The sequence below is a fragment of the Orcinus orca genome, chromosome 3 (genome assembly GCF_937001465.1).
Source record: "Orcinus orca chromosome 3, mOrcOrc1.1, whole genome shotgun sequence".
In the NCBI taxonomy this organism is placed as follows: domain Eukaryota; kingdom Metazoa; phylum Chordata; class Mammalia; order Artiodactyla; family Delphinidae; genus Orcinus; species Orcinus orca.
Genome location: NC_064561.1, coordinates 83,508,615 through 83,529,395, shown reverse-complemented (window position 1 = coordinate 83,529,395; position 20,781 = coordinate 83,508,615). Strand labels below are relative to the sequence as shown.

General features: G+C 37.6%; 1 protein-coding gene across 9 annotated transcripts in view; it reads left to right on the top strand.

The window, feature by feature from the left end:
- The window catches only part of CSNK1G3 (casein kinase 1 gamma 3), a 128,456-nt gene that overhangs the window by 22,661 nt on the left and 85,014 nt on the right, over nucleotides 1–20,781 (top strand). For all 9 annotated transcript variants that reach the window (XM_033423719.2, XM_004267420.4, XM_004267418.3 and 6 more), the window contains exon 2: nucleotides 15,631–16,056. In XM_033423719.2, the coding sequence (XP_033279610.1) occupies nucleotides 15,879–16,056 (178 nt within the window). In that variant the 5' untranslated portion in view covers nucleotides 15,631–15,878. The remainder of the gene's footprint in view (nucleotides 1–15,630; nucleotides 16,057–20,781) is intronic.

Sequence of the window (20,781 nt, the reverse complement as noted above, 5' to 3'; positions counted from 1 at the left end):
CTGTCCTTCATATTAATTTCTCTTATTATTTGGAAGCTGGAGGTATTGGATTGCTTCTTTCTGTCTCTTTTCCTTTATTTTTTGTTTCTTTATATTTTTGTTTCACATAATAGGATTGTTCCCCACCTTGTCTTTGATTATTCCATATAATATAGCATTATTTTCTTATTCTGTGTATATATTATTGTCCTTCTCAAAAGTGTCTGAGGATTTTTTTTTTAAGTTTTCATATTTTTTAAAATTTGCTTTTTTGTGGGTATTTTTCTTGCATATTGTTACCTTTCTTCATAAATCTAGCGATTCTTGATTGTCAGTTCATATGTGTGAAGGAGTGATAGGTTGATATTTCTGCGTAAATGGCTTGGGTTTTCTTTGCCGTTCTATTTGCTTTGCTGTTTTTTTCTTTATCAATCTCTTGAATCTTGTTTACACAGATGGGGCTTATTGATTGGCACATTCCACATCAGGTATGCACTCAGGGAATTAGTTTTTAGGCAAAGAGTTCTTTAAAATGTCAGATGGGAACAGGTTTTATTCTGTGATGCCAGCAAATACTCCCCCCTCCCCCCCTTCTTTGGAACTTCCTTTGATTTCTTTAGAGATTTATTTTTCTTTTTGTTTTGTGTTGTTCTTTTACATAGGAGACAGTAACAACAGTTAGTAGCAATTATCCACCTCCCCCATTTTGTCCCTGCCTCCCTTCCCTTTTTCACTCCTGCTTATTACCTTTTCACCTAACTTCCTTTAGGAAGCCTTTTGGAAGTCTGTTTGGCAGATCAGTTCCTTACTCTGCTGTGGTCTTCTCCAGCACTTAGTTTGAGCATTAGCTTCCTTCATTGCTTCATCTGTCAGTATATGCTTCTGGGCTTCCCTGGTGGCGCAGTGGTTAGGAATCCGCCTGCTAATGCAGGGGACATGGGTTCGAGCCCTGGTCCGGGAAGATCCCACGTGCCGTGGAGCAACTAAGCCCTGGTCCAGGAAGATCCCACATGCCGTGGAGCAACTAGGCCCGTGTGCCACAACTACCGAGCCTGCGCCCTAGAGCCTGCGAGCCACAACTACTGAAGCCCGCGCGCCTAGAGCCCGTGCTCAGCAACAAGAGAAGCCACTGCAGTGAGAAGCCTGTGCACTGCAACAAAGAGTAGCCCCCGCTCACTGCAACTAGAGAAAGCCTGTGTGCAGCAACGAAGACCCAATGCAGCCAAAAAAATAAATAAATAAATTTATTTATTTAAAAAAAATATATACTTTTCTTCCCATCTTCCAAAAGTTTTTTTAATATTTCTTGTCTCACTTTAAGCCTTCTTATTGATAGGGAAATACAAAGTTGCAGTTGTTAACTCAAAAAAATCTAATATCACCACAGGAGGGTGTATCATAGTAAGAAAACACATTGCGGTTTTGTGGGTTAATGTTTCTTTTGCTGTTGTGTATGTATATTGTCTTTTTGTTCATAAATGTCTCAGAGCCCTGTGCACATGCACGGGGCTTATTGACTGGTGAGTACCCCCTCCCATCTCCTTTGTTGGCTCAAATTAGGATCTGGCGACGCTGAGGTATTGTAGAGAGAGACAGTATAGGCTGGCAAGAAGGGACAGAGTGATGCTGCTGATCCAGAGAGAAAGGCACAGTTCAGACTTTGGGAGGTCAGAGAATTAGCAAAACCATCACCAGAGGTAAAGTGGGTAAGAATATGAACTCAGGAGTCTGACTCTTTGTAGTCATATTCTCACTATACCATTTACTGACTTTATGATGCAGGTCAAGTTGTGTAACTTTTCTAAATTTTAGTTTCCTTATTGGTAAAAATAGGGATTGAAATAGTACCTTATAACTGTGAGAACTGATGAGTTAATCTATTTAAAATACTTAGCACAGTAAGTGCTCAGCAAATGGCAACTAGAGAGATTTTACGTAAAATCCAGGTTTCTGGATTTTCTACAAATATTTGAACATCTGGGCCTCCCTGGTGGCGCAGTGGTTGAGAGTCCACCTGCCGACGCAGGGGACACAGGTTCGTGCCCCGGTCCGGGAAGATCCCACATGCCGCGGAGCGGCTGGGCCCATGAGCCATGGCCTCTGAGCCTACGCATCCAGAGCCTGTGCTCCGCAACGGGAGAGGCCACAACAGTGAGAGGCTTGCGTACCACAAAAAAAAAAAAAAAAAAAAAATTGAACATCTGATGTTCCTGAATGGCAGCAATTGTTTACAGCTGAGTAGTAGGTGCCTGTTTTAATTGGGGTATTTGCTTTCCAGTTTGCCATACCCCCAGTACTCCTTATTGTCTCATACTCAGTTTGATTCACTCTCTTTATGTTACCTTCCTCGTCTTTTTGGGCATTTGGATTTGTGACTTCTGATGTACTGGTATTAGCTGTAGCTGAAAGAATATCTGCAGTTTTCAGAGCTGATTTTTCTTTGGTGTTGGGCTGAATCAGTACCGAAGGCACAAACATAGACCGTATTAGAAGACTAATTCAGGCAAGGGAATGCTGTCACATACAGGAAATTCTTGGGAGTACTTGGGAGTATCACACTGGTTGGTGAGGTTCAGTGATGTGCTTCAGGTGAATGAAGAGACTGATGTTAGGGGGTGTGGTGATAAGTAACTGGGAGGGCTTTAGGTAGGAAGCCCATAACTAAAACCTAGAAATGTTTAGAGATAGAAAAAACTCATTTCTTAATGTATAATATCTGTTGACTGTCCTAGGTGCCTGGCAGTGTGCTAGGTTCAGAGATCACCAAGTTACATATAACAAGAGTCCTTGTCATCAAATACAACAGGCAGTTATAATATTGTGTGTAATATAAGAATATCCTCAGAAATCTCCTAGTCTAATCCTCCTATTTTATAATTATTAAAATAAGCTTAGACAGATTAAGCCTTGCCTAAGGCTTCACGAGTAGTTGGGACTCTTAAGACTTCTTTTTTCTAATCCAGTGCTCTTTCTAGTACATAGACAAGGCAGGCAGCATCAAAGAGGTTTGGAAGCAGATGGCAGGGATTCCAAGACCTCGGAGAACTGGTGTATTGGAGCAGGGTACAAAGATCGGGATTTAGCTGTGAGAGAAGGTTATGTTGCCTTATTTAAGACTTACTCTCAAAAGACTGGAGCTAGAGATTTTTCTTAGGGGCATGAAGAAGTAAGTGGCCATGTTGGAGAAGTCCATGTGGCAAGGAACTGTAGGCAGCTTCTAGGAACTGTAGATACCGTGTAGGACTTGAGGGTGGCCTGTGAGAGCCAGCTAAAAGCTGACGCCCTCAGTTATACACTGCAAGGATATGAATTCTGCCCGCAATCTGAAGGAGCTTGGAAGAAGATTCTTTCCCACTTTTGTCTCCAGATAAGAATGTAGTCTAGCTGATACTTTGAATGAAACCTGTGGAACCCTGAGCAAATGACTCAGCTGAGCCGTGCCCAGACTTCTGATCCACGGAAACTGTGAACTAATAAATATACTGCTATAAGGTGCTAAGTTTTTGGTAATTTGTTACACAGCAATAGAAAACTAATACTTTTGGTCATGTCCAAGTATATTCTTTAGTGTAGTTTCATTACATAATAAACACAGTGCTTTGCCATCTATTATAATTTGAAATACATAATCCAGACTTCACTGTGCCTTAAAAGCATGAAAATCACTGTAGTTTGTGATGCTCTGGGCAGCACTGTGAAATGACAAGAGTGCCACATATGGCCTCAAAACTACTTTTCTCTGGTAGTATGAAGCAGCTGTAACAATGCATAAATGAGTTAGCATGGATTCATTCTTATGAAAGTTTATTTATGAACACCAAAATTTGAATTTCATATAATTTTCATGAGTCACAAAATATTAATTTTTTCCCCAAATATGTAAAAATGTAAAGACGATTCTTAGTTTGCAGACTGTACATAATAGACAATAGGCTGAATTTAGCCTGCAGGCTGGAGTTTGCTGACAATGGCTATAGACAAACTTGTCGATACTAATACTGTTTGATAGGTGCAAAACAGGGGAAGTACTAGCACTGTTTAAGATCCTTAATAAAAATATTTTAATCAAAAATCCAACTTGTTAAATATATTTTAAAAAGTAAAAAACCTAGCATGACAGGTTTTTGAACAGTTTCTTGAATGTGGTAAAAAGGATGGAGTAAAATACGAAACAGCCTCATTTCTCACTAACCACTACTTCTATACTTTGATTATTCTTTTTTCCCCACTCATAAATGATATCCTGGTCAGTTTCCATTGATTCTTGCCACATATTTATAGGAATAAGTTCAGTTTTGGCAAGACTTATTTTGGGGTGTTAAAAATACTTGGGCCATCTTTTTTGGGAGGGCATTAAAAAAATTTTTTTAACATCTTTATTAGAGTATAATTGCTTTACAATGGTGTGTCAGTTTCTGCTGTATAACAAAGTGAATCAGCTATACATATACATACATTCCCATATCTCCTCCATCTTGCGTCTCCCTCCCACCCTCCCTATCCCACCCCTCTAGGTGGTCACAAAGCACCAAGCTGATCTCCCTGTGCCATGTGGCTGCTTCCCACTAGTTATCTCGTTTACATTTGGTAGTGTATATATGTCAGTGTCACTCTCTCACTTCATCCCAGCTTAACTTCCCCATCCCCATGTCCTCAAGTCCATTCTCTACGTCTGCACCTTTATTCCTGTCCTGCCCCAAGTTTCTTCAGAACCTTTTTTTAAAGATTCCATATATATGTGTTAGTGTACGGTATTTGTTTTTCTCTTTCTGACTCACTGTACTCTGTATGACAGACTCTAGGTCCATCCACCTCACTACAAATAACTCAATTTCGTTTCTTTTTATGGCTGAGTAATATTCCATTGTATATATGTGCCACATCTTTTTTATCCATTCATCTGTCGATGGACAGTTAGGTTGCTTCCATGTCCTGGCTATTGTAAATACATTGCAAATACAGCTGCAATGAACATTGTGGTACATGACTCTTTTTGAATTATGGTTTTCTCAGGGTATATGCCCGGTAGTGGGATTGCTGGGTCAAATGGTAGTTCTATTTTTAGTTTTTTAAGGAACCTCCATACTGTTCTCCATAGTGTCTGTATCAATTAACATTCCCACCAACAGTGCAAGAGCGTTCCCTTTTCTCCACACCCTCTCCAACATTTACTGTTTGTAGAGTTTTTGATATTGGCCATTCTGACCGGTGTGAGGTGATACCTCATTGTAGTTTTGATTTGCATTTCTCTAATGATTAGTGATGTTGAGCATCCTTTCATGTGTTTGTGGGCAATCTATATATCTTCTTTGGAGAAATGTCTATTTAGGTCTTCTTCCCATTTTTGGATTGGGTTGTTTTTTTGATATTGAGGTGCATGAGCTGCTTGTATATTTTGGAGATTAATCCTTTGTCAGTTGCTTCTTTAGCAAATATTTTCTCCCATTCTGAGGGTTGTCTCTTTGTCTTGTCTGATATGAGAATTGCTACTCCAGCTCTCTTTTTTTTTTTTCTGCAGTATGCGGGCCTCTCAGTGTTGTGGCCTCTCCCGTTGTGGAGCACAGGCTCCGGACGCGCAGGCCCAGTGGTCATGGCTCACGGGCCCAGCCGCTCTGCGGCATGTGGGATCTTCCCGGACCGGGGCACGAACCCGTGTCCCCTGCATCGGCAGGCGGACTCTCAACCACTGAACCACCAGGGGAGCCCTCCAGCTCTCTTTTGATTTCCATTTGCACGGAATATCTTTTTCTATCCCCTCACTTTCAGTCTGTATGTGTCCCTGGGTCTGAAGTGGGTCTCTTGTAGACAGCATATGTATGGGTCTTGTTTTGGTATCCATTCAGCCAGTCTTTGTCGTTTGGTTAGAGCATCTAATCCATTTACATTTAAGGTAGTTATTGATATGTATGTTCCTGTTACCATTTTCTTAATTGTTTTGGGTTTGTTATTGTAAGTCTTTTCCTTCTCTTGTGTTTCCTGCTTAGAGAAATTCCTTTAGTATTTGTTGTAGAGCTGGTTTGGTGGTGCTGAATTCTCTTAGCTTTTGCTTGTCTGTAAAGGTTTTAATTTCTCTGTCGAATCGGAATGAGATCCTTGCTGGGTAAAGTAATCTTGGTTGTAGGTTTTTCCCTTTCATCACTTTAAATATGTCCTGCCACGCACTGCTGTCTTGCAGAGTTTCTTCTGAAAGATCAGCTGTTAACCTTATGGGGATTCCCTTGTACTTCCTTGCTTTTCCCTTGCTGCTTTTAATATTTTTTCTTTGTATTTAATTTTTGATAGTTTCATTAATATGTGTCTTGGCGTGTTTCTCCTTGGATTTATCCTGTATGGGACTCTCTGCGCTTCCTGCACTTGATTGACTATTTCCTTACCCATATTAAGGAAGTTTTCAACTATAATCTCTTCAAATATTTTTCTCAGTCCCTTTCTTTTTCTCTTCTTCTCCTGGGACCCCTATAATTCGAATGTTGATGCGTTTACTGTTGTACCAGAGGTCTCTGAGATTGTCCTCAATTCTTTCCATTCTTTTTTCTTTATTCTTCTCTGTGGTAGTTATTTCCACTATTTTATCTTCCAGGTCACTTATCCGTTCTTCTGCCTCAGTTATTCTGCTATTGATTCCTTCTAGAGAATTTTTAATATCATTTATTGTCATGTTCATCATTGTGTGTTTGCTCTTTAGTTCTTCTAGGTCCTTGTTAAACGTTTCTTGTATTTTCTTCATTCTATTTCCAAGATTTTGGATCATCCTTACTATCATTACTCTGCTTCTTTTTCATGTAGACTACCTATTTTCTCTTCATTTGTTTGGTCTGGTGGGTTTTTACCTTGCTCCTTCATCTGCTGCGTGTTTCTCTGTCTTCTCATTTTGTTTAACTTACTGTGTTTGGGGTCACCTTTTTGCAGGCTGCAGGTTCGTAGTTCCCGTTGTTTTTGGTGTCTGCTCCCAGTGGGTAAGGTTGGTTCACTGGGTTGTGTAGGCTTCCTGGTGGAGGGGACTGGTGCCTGTGTTCTGGTGGATGAGGCTGGAGCTTGTTGTTCTGGTGGGCAGGACCACGTCCGGTGGTGTGTATTGGGATGTCAGTGAACTTATTATGATTTTAGGTAGCCTCTCTGCTAATGGGTGGGTTTGTGTTCCTGTCTTGCTAGTTGTCTGGCATAGACTGTCTAGCACTGTAGCTTGCTGGTCGTTGAGTGGAGCTGGGTCTTAGTGTTGAGATGGAGATCTCTGGAAGAGTTTTTGCCCTTTGATATTACTTGGGGTTGGGAGGTCTCTGGTGGACCAATGTCCTGAACTTGGCTCTCCCACCTCAGAGGCTCAGGCCTGACACCTGGCCAGAGCACCAAGAGCCTGTTATCCACACCGTTCAGAAGAAAAGGGAGAAAAAGGAAGGAAGGAAAGAAGGAAGGAAGGACGGAAGGAAGGATGAAAATAAAGTTATTAAAATAGAAAAATTATTAACAGCCTGAGGCACAGTGTGTTCTCCAAGGGAAGTTGTCCCTGGATCACGGGACCCTGGCAGTGGCGGGCTGCACAGGCTCCTGGGAGGGGAGGTGTGGATAGTGACCTGTGCTCGCACACAGGGTTCTTGGTGGCTCCAGCAGCACCCTTAGCGTCTCATGCCCATCTCTGGTGTCCGCGCTGATAGCCGTGGCTCGCGTCTGTCTCTGGAGCTCCTTTAAGCGGAGCTCTTAATCCCCGCTCCCCGCGCACCGCGGAACAATGGTCTCTTGACTCTTAGGCAGTTCCAGAGTTTTTCCCGGATTCCCTCCCGGCGAGCTGTGGCACACTAGCCCCCTTCAGGCTGTGTTCACGCAGCCAACCCCAGTCCTCTCCCTGGCATCCGACCTCTGAAGCCGGAGCCTCAGCTCCTAGCCCCGCCCGCCCCGGTGGGTGAGCACACAAGCCTCTCGGGCTGGTGAGTGCTGGTCGCACTGATCCTCTGTGCGGGAATCTCTCCACTTTGCCCTCCGCACCCCTGTTGCTGTGCTCTCCTCCGTGGCTCCGAAGCTTTCCCCCTCCGCCACCTGCAGTCTCCGCCCGCGAAGGGGCTTCCTAGTGTGTGGAAACCTTTCCTCCTTCACAGCTCCCTCCCCCTGGTGCAGGTCCTGTCCCTATTCCCTTGTCTCTGTTTTTACATTTTTCTTTTGCCCTACCCAGCTACATGGGGAGTTTCTTGCCTTTTGGGATGTCTGAGGTCTTCTGCCAGCGTTCAGTAGGTGTTCTGTAGGAGTTGTTCCACATGTAGATGTATTTCTGATGTATTTGTGGGGAGGAAGCTGACCTCCACATCTTATCCTCCGCCATCTTGAAGGCGTGTCCCACTTGTGCCATATTTGAAGTTCAATTTTAAGCTAATTGATCACTTCTTCCTGCTTCTGTTTTCCCACCTCCTAGTTTCAGGCTTGGCCACTCGTTCAGGGATTTCTCTTGGGGAAGGAATTTGGCGTTGTCTCTTGACTTTTCTTCCTGCCTCCTCAGCCATTCATTATGCTGGCCCTTGCTCCTCCAGGGTTCATGTGGAATGGTTGGGTATGAAAGGGAAAAGGCAAAAGTTTTTCAATGTATGATATGCTTTCAAATGCTGTTTCTTTTGTGAGGAAGTTTTGGTTCTTCAGAGGCTTTACACTGACCTCTTCTGTAAAACAAACAAACAGACTTACAAATACTGCTATACATAAATATATGCATGCACAGGCATTACTAAAAAGGTCTGGGCCATACAAAACAAATTGAAAGTAATGTTTACCTCTGAGTAGAGCAAGCGGAATGAGGGACAAGGGGTATGGGCATCTCAAGGGTATTTTTACTTTGTATTATTTGAATTCTTATAACATGTAGAATGTATTTTGGATATTTGGTAAACAAAAAGCTATATATTGAAAATAACATGAAACATTGCAAATGGGAAATTACCTCCTTCTAAATAGAAAAAGTGTAGAAGGGCCCTTTTAAAGAAAACCGTCTAAAACAAAATATGTATATGTTTATTAACTTTAAAAAACTGTAGTGTTTTCAGGTGAGTTTTATGATAAAGTTATAATAGGGAAAAAACTTAGAGATACAGCTTTGATTTATTTTTGGTGTGGGTTGTTCCTAAAAATCATGTTTTGAAGCATCATCTACGTATAATATAAAACATAGATTTTTAGTGTAGTTTGAAGAGTTTAGACAAATGTATACACCTGTGTAATCCCCTCCCAATCAAGATATAGAACATTCCTTGCCCACCATAAAGTTCCCTTATGCCACTTTCCAAACTTCCCACCACCCTAGGCAACACCTGATCTGATTTCTGTCACCACAGCTTATTTTTGTGGATTCTGGAACTTCATATAACAAGAGTCATATAATATGTACTCATTTGTGCCTGACTTACCTCAATCTCATATCTGAGAGATTGATCCATGTTGTTACATGTATCAGCAGTTCTTTCCTTTTTATTTACTGAGTAGTATTCCATTGAATGAATATATCAGTTTATATATCTATTCTCCTGTTACTAGACATTAGGATTGTTTCCAGTTTTTGGCTGTTATGAATAAGCTGCTATAAATACTGGTGTACAAATCTTTCTCTAAACATATGTTTTCAGTTCTCTTGAGTAAATACCTAAGGGTGGTATTGTTAGGTCATAGGATAGGTATATATTTTAATTACAATAAACTATCAAACTTTTCCCCAAAGTTGTACTATTTTATATTTCCATCAGGAATTGCAAATTCTATTTATTCCTCATTCTTGCCTGGAGTTTTCTTTGTTGAGAGGTTTTTGACTACTGATTCAGTATCCTTACTTGCTATTGTTCTGTTGAGATTTTTCTTTTTTTTTTTCTTTAATGATTCCCACAGATTCCCTCAGTGATCCTGATGAGGCGAGACCTGAGTGGGCCTCCCAGGAAGCATCCTGCCATACCTGGGGAGCTGGATGTCCATCTTGGACTCTTGTTTTCCCGCTGGAGAAACCATAGGCTTGGGGGGTCCTGTAGGTGTAGTGCTGTGCCAGGCTTGGGGGAGGGACAGTGTGGTCAGAGTATAGCCACTCCTCTTACCCTTCTCTGTCTCTCTGGTCCAGGAGGGTGCTTTAGCCTTACCCCCGGGTTCTGGGATTTTTTTTTTAGTGTTGTTGGTGGATAGTTGCTAGTTGGTCTTCTTGTGAGGGGGACTGAAGTTGGGAATGACCTGTGTTGCTCTCTTGATGACGTCACCCTATAAGGTTTTCTGCACACACAGTCATGATGTCTCTGAATAACAACAGCTTTGCCTTTTCCTTTCCAGTTTTCATGCCTTTTGCATCTTTTCTTGCCTTATTGTACAGGCTAGTTCTTCTGTACAATGTTGAATAGAAGATCTGAGAGCAAACATTCTTGTGTTTTCTCCTAGTCTTGGTGAAGAGTTCAGTGTTTCACCATTTAAGTGTGATATTGTCTGTAGCTTTTCTTGTAGGAAAAACCCTTTTATTAGGTTTAAGTTTGATTCTCTTTCTGGATTACTGAGAGGTTTTAATCATTAACAGGTTGAATTTTGTCAAATGTATTTTCTTGTCTGTTGAGATATTTTCTTTTCCTACTAATTTGGTGAATTTAATTCAAATATTAAGTCTTACATTTCTAGTATTAAACCCTGTTTGATTATTATTTATTAAATTTTTTATATATTTGCTTATATTTTGTGAAGAACTTTTTTATCTATTCTTATGAGAAACACTGGTCTAATTTTCTTTGCTTCAAGTGTTAGTCAGGCTTTTTTTCAGAGTTCTGCTGATCTCACAAAGTAAATTGACAAGTATTCCTTATTCTTGTGTTTTCTGAAAGAGTTTTTGTAAGAATAGTATTATTTTTTTCCTTAAATATTTGATAGATTCACCAGTGATACTGTCTTTATGGGAAGATTTTTTTTAAAGAAATTCAATTTAGATTCAGAACTATTGATATTTTCTGTTTCATCTTGTATCCCTATGTTGTTTCATCTTGTATCCCTATGTTGGATTTTTCAAAGAATTTTTAAAATTTCATCTAAGTTATCAAATTTATTGTCATAAAGTTGCTCATAATAGTTCTTTATTCTTATAGTATTTATAAGATCTTTAGTAATATCCCTCCTTTCATTCTTGTTATTGGTTATTTGTATATTTTCCCTTTTTATTCTTGATCATTTTTACTAGGCAATACCAATTTTATTGACTGTTTTCAAAGAGTAAACTTTGGCTTTATTTTCTCTATTGTATTGATTTTGCTCCCTGGATAATTTCTTTAGATCTCCTTTCAGGTTTGTTGACACCTTCTGCTTTATCCAGTCTACTTTTGAACGTATCCAATGATGTTTTTCATTTCAGATATGATCCTTTTTATTCTAGCGTTTCTGTTGTTTGTTTGTTTTGTTTCTTTGATATTCTCCTAGTTATCTGCCGAGAATTCCAATGTTTTCACTTGTTAAGACTATGTTTTCATGTAAGCCTATGGAATATTAAGAATAGTGCTATTAAAGTACTTCCTCAAGTTATGTCTAATTTTTCTAACATTGTAAGGAGAAAACCTAGATCATTGATTAAATACTTCTTTTCTAATATAGGCATTTAAAGCTTCTAATTTTCTTCTGAGCATTGCTTGAGTTGCAACCTACAAAATTTAATGTGTTATATTTCCTTATTATTCTGTGAAAAATTTTTTCTAGTTTCCCATCTGACTTATTTTTCAACTCATGAGTTACTTAAAAGTGTGTTTAAATTTCAAATATTTGGGGATTTTCTAGATATCATATAATTATTGTTTCCTTATCTAATTCTGTTTTGATCAGAGAGTATACTCTAATGTTTGAGTTATTTGAGACTTAAATAATGACAGCATATGATCTTTCTTGATGAACATTGAAAGGGAATATTATTCTTCAGTTTTGGATATTGTATTTTATAAATGTCAGTTAGTTCAGGGTAATCAATGGTATTATTTAGATCTCCTCTGTCAGTATACATACTGATATTTTTGTCTTCTACTTTATCAGTTATTGAAACAACAGTGTGTTAACATTTCAACTATGATTGTCTTTTTCAAACAATCATTTCAAACAAATCATTGTTTTTTAAAGTCTGCTTCATTTTGCTCATTTTTATGTCATTTTTATGATTTTTATGTCTTTCTGTTGAATTGATATTTTTGTTATTATGAAGTGGACCTCTGTATCTTTGGAGATACTCCCTTGTTTTGGTGTTTACTTTGTATGATAATATAGTCTCTCAAGCTTATTTTACTTGCTGTTTGCATAGTATCTCTTTTTCTATTATTATTCCTTTTTTTAAAAAATAAATTTATTTTATTTTTGGCTGCACTGGGTCTTCGTTGCAGTGTGCAGGTTTTCTCTAGTTGTGGTGAGCGGGGACTATTCTTTGTTGCACTGCGCGGACTTCTCATTGTGGTGGCTTCTCGTTGCAGAGCACGGGCTCTAGGTGTGTGGGCTTCAGTTGTTGTGGTGCACGGGCTCAGTAGTTGTGGCTCGCAGGCTTCAGAGCACAGGCTCAGTAGTTGTGGCACAGGGGCTTAGTTGCTCCGTGGCATGTGGGACCTTTCCAGACCAGGCCTCGAACCCATGTCCTCTGCATTGGCAGGAGGATTCCTAACCGCTGCGCCACCAGGAAAGCCCTCTTTTTCTATTCTTTCACTTTCAGTCTATCTGTGTCTTTGTATTTAAAGTTGTTTCTTAGAGACAGCATATAGTTGGATCTTGATTTTTTAATATAGCCTTTTGCCTTTTATTAGGAAAACATGATCCATTTTTATTACATGTGTGTTTTTAAGTCTATTCTCTTGCTGTTTTCCTTTTTGTCTCATATCTCTTATTTCTCTTCTTTTGTTTTAATCAAATGTTTGTCATTCTACTTTATTTCTTGTGTTAACTTTTTAGATATTTATGTTGTAATTAATTTTTAGTATTTGTCTAGGTATCACAATATGCATTTTTAACTTAACATGGGCTTCTTAAAATTAATACTGAACCACTTCATTCTTAACAAATATAAGAATCTTAAAATAATATAATTCCATTTACTACCTGCCCCTGCCATTTCTCTTGTTATACACATATTTTATTTCCACATATAAGTGACACTAAGAAATTATTTGTGCTTTAAAGAGTAATTTATCTTTTAAGGAAATGAATACACATGCATTTCCCATTTCTAGTGTTCCTCATTTCTTCTTGAAGTTTCAGATTTCTGTCTGGTATCATGTGATTTAATTAAGCCTAATGCACTATTTAAAAAGTATTTCTTGTTGTGCAAGTGTGCTGGTGACTAATTAGCTTCCTTCATCTGAAAATGGCTTTCTTTCACTTTCAGTTTTAAAGACTAATTTTTATTGGATGTCATGTTCTGGGTTGAGAGTTCTTTTCCTCCTTTCATCGCTTTGAACGTATTCTCCCATTTTCTTTTGGGTCTCCATTGTTTCTGATAAGAAGTTAGAAGTTCACCTGTATGTCGTGTAGTTTTTCTCTGTCTGCTTTCAAGATTTTCCCTTTATTTTGGGGTTTTGGCACTTTGATGTACCTAGGTTTAATTTGCTTTGTACCTATCCTTTATGGGATTGCTGAGTTTCCTCATTTTGTAGGTTAGTGTTTTTCAGTAAATTTGGGAAATTTTCAACCACTATTTCTTCAAATATTTTTTTCTGCTCCAGTCTCTTTCTTTAATGTAATAGGACTTCAACAGCTATTTAGTAATTTTGAAGTCCTGTCTTCTAATATCAATATCAGGGTCATCTTGGAGTCTGTTTCCTTTGATGGCTTTGTTTCCTGTCTGCATGTCACATTTACTGCTCATTTTCATGTGTGGACATTATGAATTCACCATTGTTGAAAGTCTGGTTTTGGGTTTTTTTTCCTCTGTTTTAAGTGTGTCAAGTTTCATTCTGGAATGTAGTTAGTGTAATTGGAGGTATTCTTAATCCTATCTAGGCTTGGTTTTAGGCTTTAGTTGGGCCAGTGTGTAGTAGTCCTTACTCTAGGGTATGGTCCTTACTCTAAAGACTTGGTCTTTCTGGTATTTCAGCTAAATTCTGGGATATTAATGAGATTCCTCCACCATGACTAAATAGGAACTTTAAGATATTCTAGCATTGCACAGCCTTTAGTATCTCCATTCTTTATTTAACCCCATAGTAGCCTTTGTCTGCTAGCCTAGCTTCTGCCCTGTCACCTCCTATCCCTAAAACTGTACAATTGCCTCACCTTCAGTACTGTGAGGTCCTGCAAATTCCACTAGCTTCAACAGTCCCAAACTCTGATCTATGATCACTGAGCCTGAGCCTCCATTTCCCTGTGCTGTAGTCAGAAAATTGTCCCTAGCTGGAGATCTTGGGTGAAGGTGGAAATCACCTTCTGTGTTTCTGTTTTCTCTTACACTGCCTATTATCCAGTGCCTGAAAACAGGTGCTTCATATGTTTTGTCCAGTTTCATAATTATTTATAGCAAGAGGGGAAGTTCAGTATCAGTTACTCTATTATAGCTGGAAAGAGAGCAAACAGTATATGTAAAAATGATTCGATTTTACTTATACCAAACAGATGCTTATAGTTTCATCTGCAATATTGAGTATGGCAAATATAATAAGAAACTTTATAAATAGATTAGGTGTTAGGAATAATTGCATATTTGGTGGGTTGCTAAAAGCTGATGAGAAAATACTATTTATTTCAACCCTTGTTATGATTGCTCCATTCCCATATATAGTTATAGATAATATATACTTAATGGGTAATAAATATTTGAATAAATGAAGATCAAATGAGAATGTATATTTGAAAAGCCTTTGAAAATTATGAAGTGTATGAATATGTGGAAGATATTTTTATTAAGATCTTTTACTAATTTGCAGAATGTATTCTCTCTTTCTGCTTTAATTTAAATTGAAAATCTTATATTGACTTACTGGAATTCTTTGAGTATTTTTTTTTTTAATTGACATGATTCTAAGTTGGAAGGACTAGGTTAGTGAATGTATATTGGCTTATGAAACACTCAATACATTTTTTCTTTTAAACAGTGATTTTATTTATTTTTATTTTTTCTTTATTTTTAGCCATGTTGGGTCTTAGTTGTGGCATGCGAGATCTTTCGTTGTGACACGGGCTCTTCGTTGTGGTGCGCAGGCCTCTCTCTAGTTGCGGCGTGTGGGTTTTCTCTCTCCAGTTGTGGTGCACCGGCTCCAGAGCGCGTGGGCTCTGTAGTTTGCGGCATATGGGCTCTCTTGTTGAGGCGTGTGAGCTGAGTAGTTGTGGCACGCGGGCTTAGTTGCCCCACAGCATGTAGGATCTTAGTTCCCCAACCAGGGATTGAACCCGCGTCCCCTGCGTTGGAAGGCGGAGTCTTTACCCCTGGACCACCGGGGAAGTCCCTCTCAATACATTTTTGTTACTTTTATTTATTTTTAAGAAGTAACCAAATCACTGATTTCTTTGTTTGGTTTTGTTTTTGTGATCCCTTTGGTATTAAAGTATAGGAATAAAGGGTAATGATTAAGAGGCTACTGAGGTTAGATTTCAGTGGGCATCAACAAATAGTGATAGTCCATTGCCTAAACTTTGGTTATGTTATTAATTTCCCAAACATATGTTTTTTGATTCTCTAAGTTGACTGATTTTCTTTTCTTACTATTCTAGGTCACTATCAATATCAGCTCACATCATTGAAAAGATAATTTTGAAGACATGTTTTGCTGAAAAGAAAACTGAGAAAAATTTTACGAATGGGATGAACACGCATCAGTTAATTGACTACCTACTGCAATTTGAATGTTAACATTACCCACCTGGTACAGTTACCTAGTGATGTACCTGTTCTCACGATACCCTATTTCAGTGTGGTCGTCTTGATTAAAGAATTCAAAGTGGAGTACCGCAAACTTGATATGGATAATAAAAAGAAAGACAAGGACAAATCAGATGATAGAATGGCACGACCTAGTGGTCGGTCAGGACACAACACTCGAGGAACTGGTTCTTCATCCTCTGGAGTTTTAATGGTTGGACCTAACTTTAGAGTCGGAAAAAAAATTGGATGTGGGAATTTTGGAGAATTACGATTAGGTAAGACTATTTTATTTATTCCATAAAGTTGGGAGCATTTTTTAAAATGAAAGATACTTTTTAATGAAGTGATTTAGTTACTTGTTTAGTTGTTTGTTGTGGTAATTTTAAAGAATATAGATATTAGGAATTTCTAATATACTTCTATTTTCATTTGTCAGTAATTCCCTAGTATAACAATGTCTGTTTACTTGAGATAAACCATCCAGAATATGAGAAAAAAGAAAAAGTAAATTAAAAAGCCCCAAGAGGCTGAAATAGATACCAGGAAAGCCTTTGCAATGTATTTTTTAGGAATGATATTTAGGCTACCTTTTCTGCTTTGAAAACATTTAGTAACTGGTTACTTTAGGAGGATATGTATGGCTTAAAATCAAGGTAATATGCTGAAACTGCATCAAAAATCAGTGAAATTTACAGTGTTGTAATCTATTCTCCCCTTCCCCCAAGTATATCCAGGGTAGTTTAGGAATCTATATTCTTAATAAGGGACACAAACTACTGACTCAGTTTATTCTTATAATCAGGTAAGTTTGGGAAACACTGGTCTAATTTAAACCTCCTAACTACATTTAAGGCATTTGAAACTCAGTGAGGGAAGGTTTCTTGACAAATGTCATACAGCAATTTAAGATGGACTCGCGATCCAAATCTACATTTTTAACTCCTAGTGCAATAAAGATATGGCTATCTTCACTGAAGAGAAACAAGAAGGAGGGTAGCACAGTTTTATGGGAGTCAGTACTGAGGTACCCTGAGGGCTCTCTGGTCAATGCAAGAGTGTAAACTTCGGAAATAAAAAGAAAAAACTTGGCTTCACAATTTTCATTAGATTCAACCCTGGTGTTAGAAATATAAGCAATTGTATGTTCATCTACTCGACTACTTCTCCTTTTTCATTGTGTAAAACACTCTAATTTGTAGTTATTCCTTCATTTTATTACTGTTTTATGTAGCTAGTGTACATTAAATCTTTGAATGAAGCAAGGCAATAAAAGGCAACGACATATTTTGTACATTGCTGTTAAATGATGTGTCTGACAGACTCTTCTGCGTTTTAGAAGGGACGCAAATATTTGAAAGGGTGAATGTTCTACATTTTATTTTTTGAAGGATATTGAATTAGATATTTTGAAATTCTTAAATTGTTTCTGATTTTGGCATTAGAAAAAAACCCAGGTTATTTACTTATCCAACCTTGAACTATTATACATCCATCTATCCATTCAAAATTTATTGCATGTCTACAGTATTATGTATGAGGCATGATTAGGCACTGATGATACACTAGAAAAATATAAAATTTGTCTCTGCCATTATGGAATATATAAGTCATTTAACTATGTGGGGCTTCAAATTTCTCAACTTTAAAATGGGATTATTTCCACTTCCCAAATTATTGTGAAGATTAAATTTAGATAATAGTATAAAAGGACCAGCACTATACTTGCCTGTTTTAGGAAAACAATGATTGTTCTGCTCCATTAAAAAGATATCAAGATATTTGTTTTTAATTAAAATTATAGCATGTTATATTTATTTAAATTTATTTATATAAATTAGTTTTATAGCTATATATTTTGTCGTATATAAATATTTGTACTTCACCTGTCACTCTGTCTCTCTTTGTGTATATGACTATAGTACCGTAGTACTTCGGCATTTTTTATTCAAAATTGGTTTCATGTAATTTATTTCAAAATAGCTACATATATATACATCTGTGTATGTGCATGTATGTATATATGTGTGTGTATGTGTGTGTATACACACAAAACAATCTAGTGGCGCATTTTAACTAGGGCAATATGAGAAACCATATATACTGAAACTATACTATATACTGAAACTATATATGCTATGTACTGAAAAAACAGCAAAATAACCCTTTCTTTTGCAGTCTGTGAATGAGCAGGAATAGGCATAAGATGACTTACTAGTCCATCCATCCATCCATCCATCCATCATCTATTTATCTATCTCTCTGTACCTGATCTATCTATGGGTTTTAATTATATATTTGTGTACATCTATTTATTTAAATGTATTATCTATACATGTAACTGTGTTTTATGTGTACTTATGATACATGTAACATATACACTTGAAGAACTAATTTAATCATATTTTTCTCTCTTGATAGACTACTAAATAAAGGGACGTTCTATTCCTTTTTCTAAAGGTCCCAAGTGATTTCTCTGTACAGAAAAAGTTGGGATAAGTATCATTCTTTCTGTACCTGGATAAGCATGCTAATGTTAAAAGCTGGTTTGAATTCTTAAGGTGCTTTCTTTAAAACCATGTTAATAAACATTTGATTTCTGGCACTGAAATTTTTGTGCTTAGTATTGGGTAAAAAAGAATATAAGGTTACAGGTAAGGGATTTTCAACGAAGATGCTATTAGCACCTTGGGCTGGACAGTTTTTTTTTGTTGTTGTTGTTGAGGACTGTCCAGTGTACTGCATGGTGTTTAGAACTTCAGACTTCTTGGGCACTAAATAGGAGTTGCATCTCCACATGCAACCCCAAATGCCCTTCCCCCAACCTCCACTGCCATTTCTAAATGCCCCAAGGAGAGACACTATTACCCTCTGTTGAAAGTACAGAAAAAAAAAGAAAGTTGGACATAAAAATTGAACTTGAGATTAAAAAAAAATAGTTGAACTTTTGAAATAATCTAAAATTAAGTAAATGTATTTACTATCATTTTATCTGTATTTTTAATTGTAAAATGAATTGATATATTTTTGGTTTTATTTTATCTTTGTATTGTGGTAAGGCTTGCATCCTGCTGCATGTTAGATGTAGTTCTAGCTTAGACGATCAACCAAAACCCCTAGAAATGTTTTTAACAGGCACTGAATGAGATAAAACAAAGCTAGGTAAAATGTGGGGTTATACTGTATATATTTTTTATTTTCCCATGATGCTTTAACATTTTAAAAAAACCTTTCTGGTCAACCATATTTCAATTAAAAAAAACAGAAACAAAAACCTGAGGTGAGACCTCTTACTGCAGATGTGTTCCAGAATATATGGAGTATCTTTCTGCTTTACAGTTCAGCCAACATAACATTGCTTTAATAATAAAAACAAAAAAACCTCAAAACCTTTCTAGCTGTGGAGAGACTGCTCCTCTACAGGCTAGCCAGTTCTTAAAGATAGCAAAGGACTCAACTGGGAGCATGCCTTGATCTGCAAACTAAACAATCCAGAGCCATACCTCCTCTCTGGCCCATACACTCCAGAAGGCAGTTTTCCTCTTCCTTAACTCATCCCATAGCCAAGTACAAGACAACTAGAGACTGCCCACCAAAGGCTAACAGAATTATTCAAATTACCCAGTCCTAAGCTGTTTACCCTGCCCCGCCTTGCCTTTCCTGCAGAAATACCCATAAAGGCCTTGGCCTAAGCTCTTCCCTTGCTCCTGTCTTCTACCACCTAACCAAAACATGATGCTTCTTCTGTGACCCCCTTTCTAGGACCTGGAGTATAATAAACTTTGTTTTCCTGAGCTTCTTCTGTGTCCCCTCTTGTGGCTAAACCTGACTGACCATGACATAAAGGAACACAGAACAAGGGTGTTATATATTTGTCTATGAATTCCCATTATCTGAAATAGGATATTGTAAATTTTGATATAATTAAGTAGACCACAGGAGTTTTTATAACTTCTTTTATTTTTGTTTTTTCTCCTCTTGTTCCTGTATAGCTTATAACGCTTCTTAATTTATTGTTTATATTTAAGAATTGTTTTGTTGAAAATTCTTCAGGCCTTACAGTATATATCAAGTAAATATACAGATTTGAGTGGATTCATCATTTTTATAAATGTTTATTGATTTTTTACTTTTACTAATTCAAGCTTCAAACTTATCTGAAAAATGTAATAATAAGGAATAGACTATGATGCTATAACAAAGAGATCCTAGAATATAGTGGTGTTAGGCAAAATCGTTTCTTTCTTTTTCACGTAACACAGACCAGAAGGACAGCACCCAGAGCTGCAGGGTGTCTCCGCATGCTCAATATGTGACTTCAGTCTCTCTTCCAGCCAGCCAGCAAGAAGAAGAAAAAGGGCCAGAAGAGCACATGTTCATTCTTGGAAGTGGGGAGTGACATACCTTAACATCGACTCATATCCAGAACTTGATCACATGGTCGCACCAAGCTGAAAAAGAGGCTAGAAATTTAGTCTAGCTGGACAACCATTTTAAAACTCGGGCATTCTATTATTAGGGAAGGGGCACAAGTATATTTTGGTTAATTAATAATCCCTGATATAAACATATATGTAGTTTCTGTAGAACATAGTTTTATAACAGTGACCACCCAAATGCCACAAAATTGGTAAAACCATCTTTTCAAGTTCAGTGTGGCACAAAGCTCTGTTGGAAATGTCGTTTGAAATTGGATTTAAAACATCAGTTAGCTGGAACCAGTCTACTTGGAGCCTTCTCTTAACTGCATTCCCTCTATACATATACTCCCTCTCTTTTGCTCGTATTTTACCCACAAACACATATTCTGTGCATTGTTAGTTCATATGTATAACAAATATCGATTAAAAGCCAATTATTTAAGGCTATGCCTATGCAAGGTGACAAAAATGCATTGGTAGTGTTGTTCAACCTATGTTCATCTTTATAAATATAACCCTCAAAGTTTAGCAAAATGTCTAATGTTCAAAAAAAGGTGACACTTTTAGGATTTTGTACTTTCT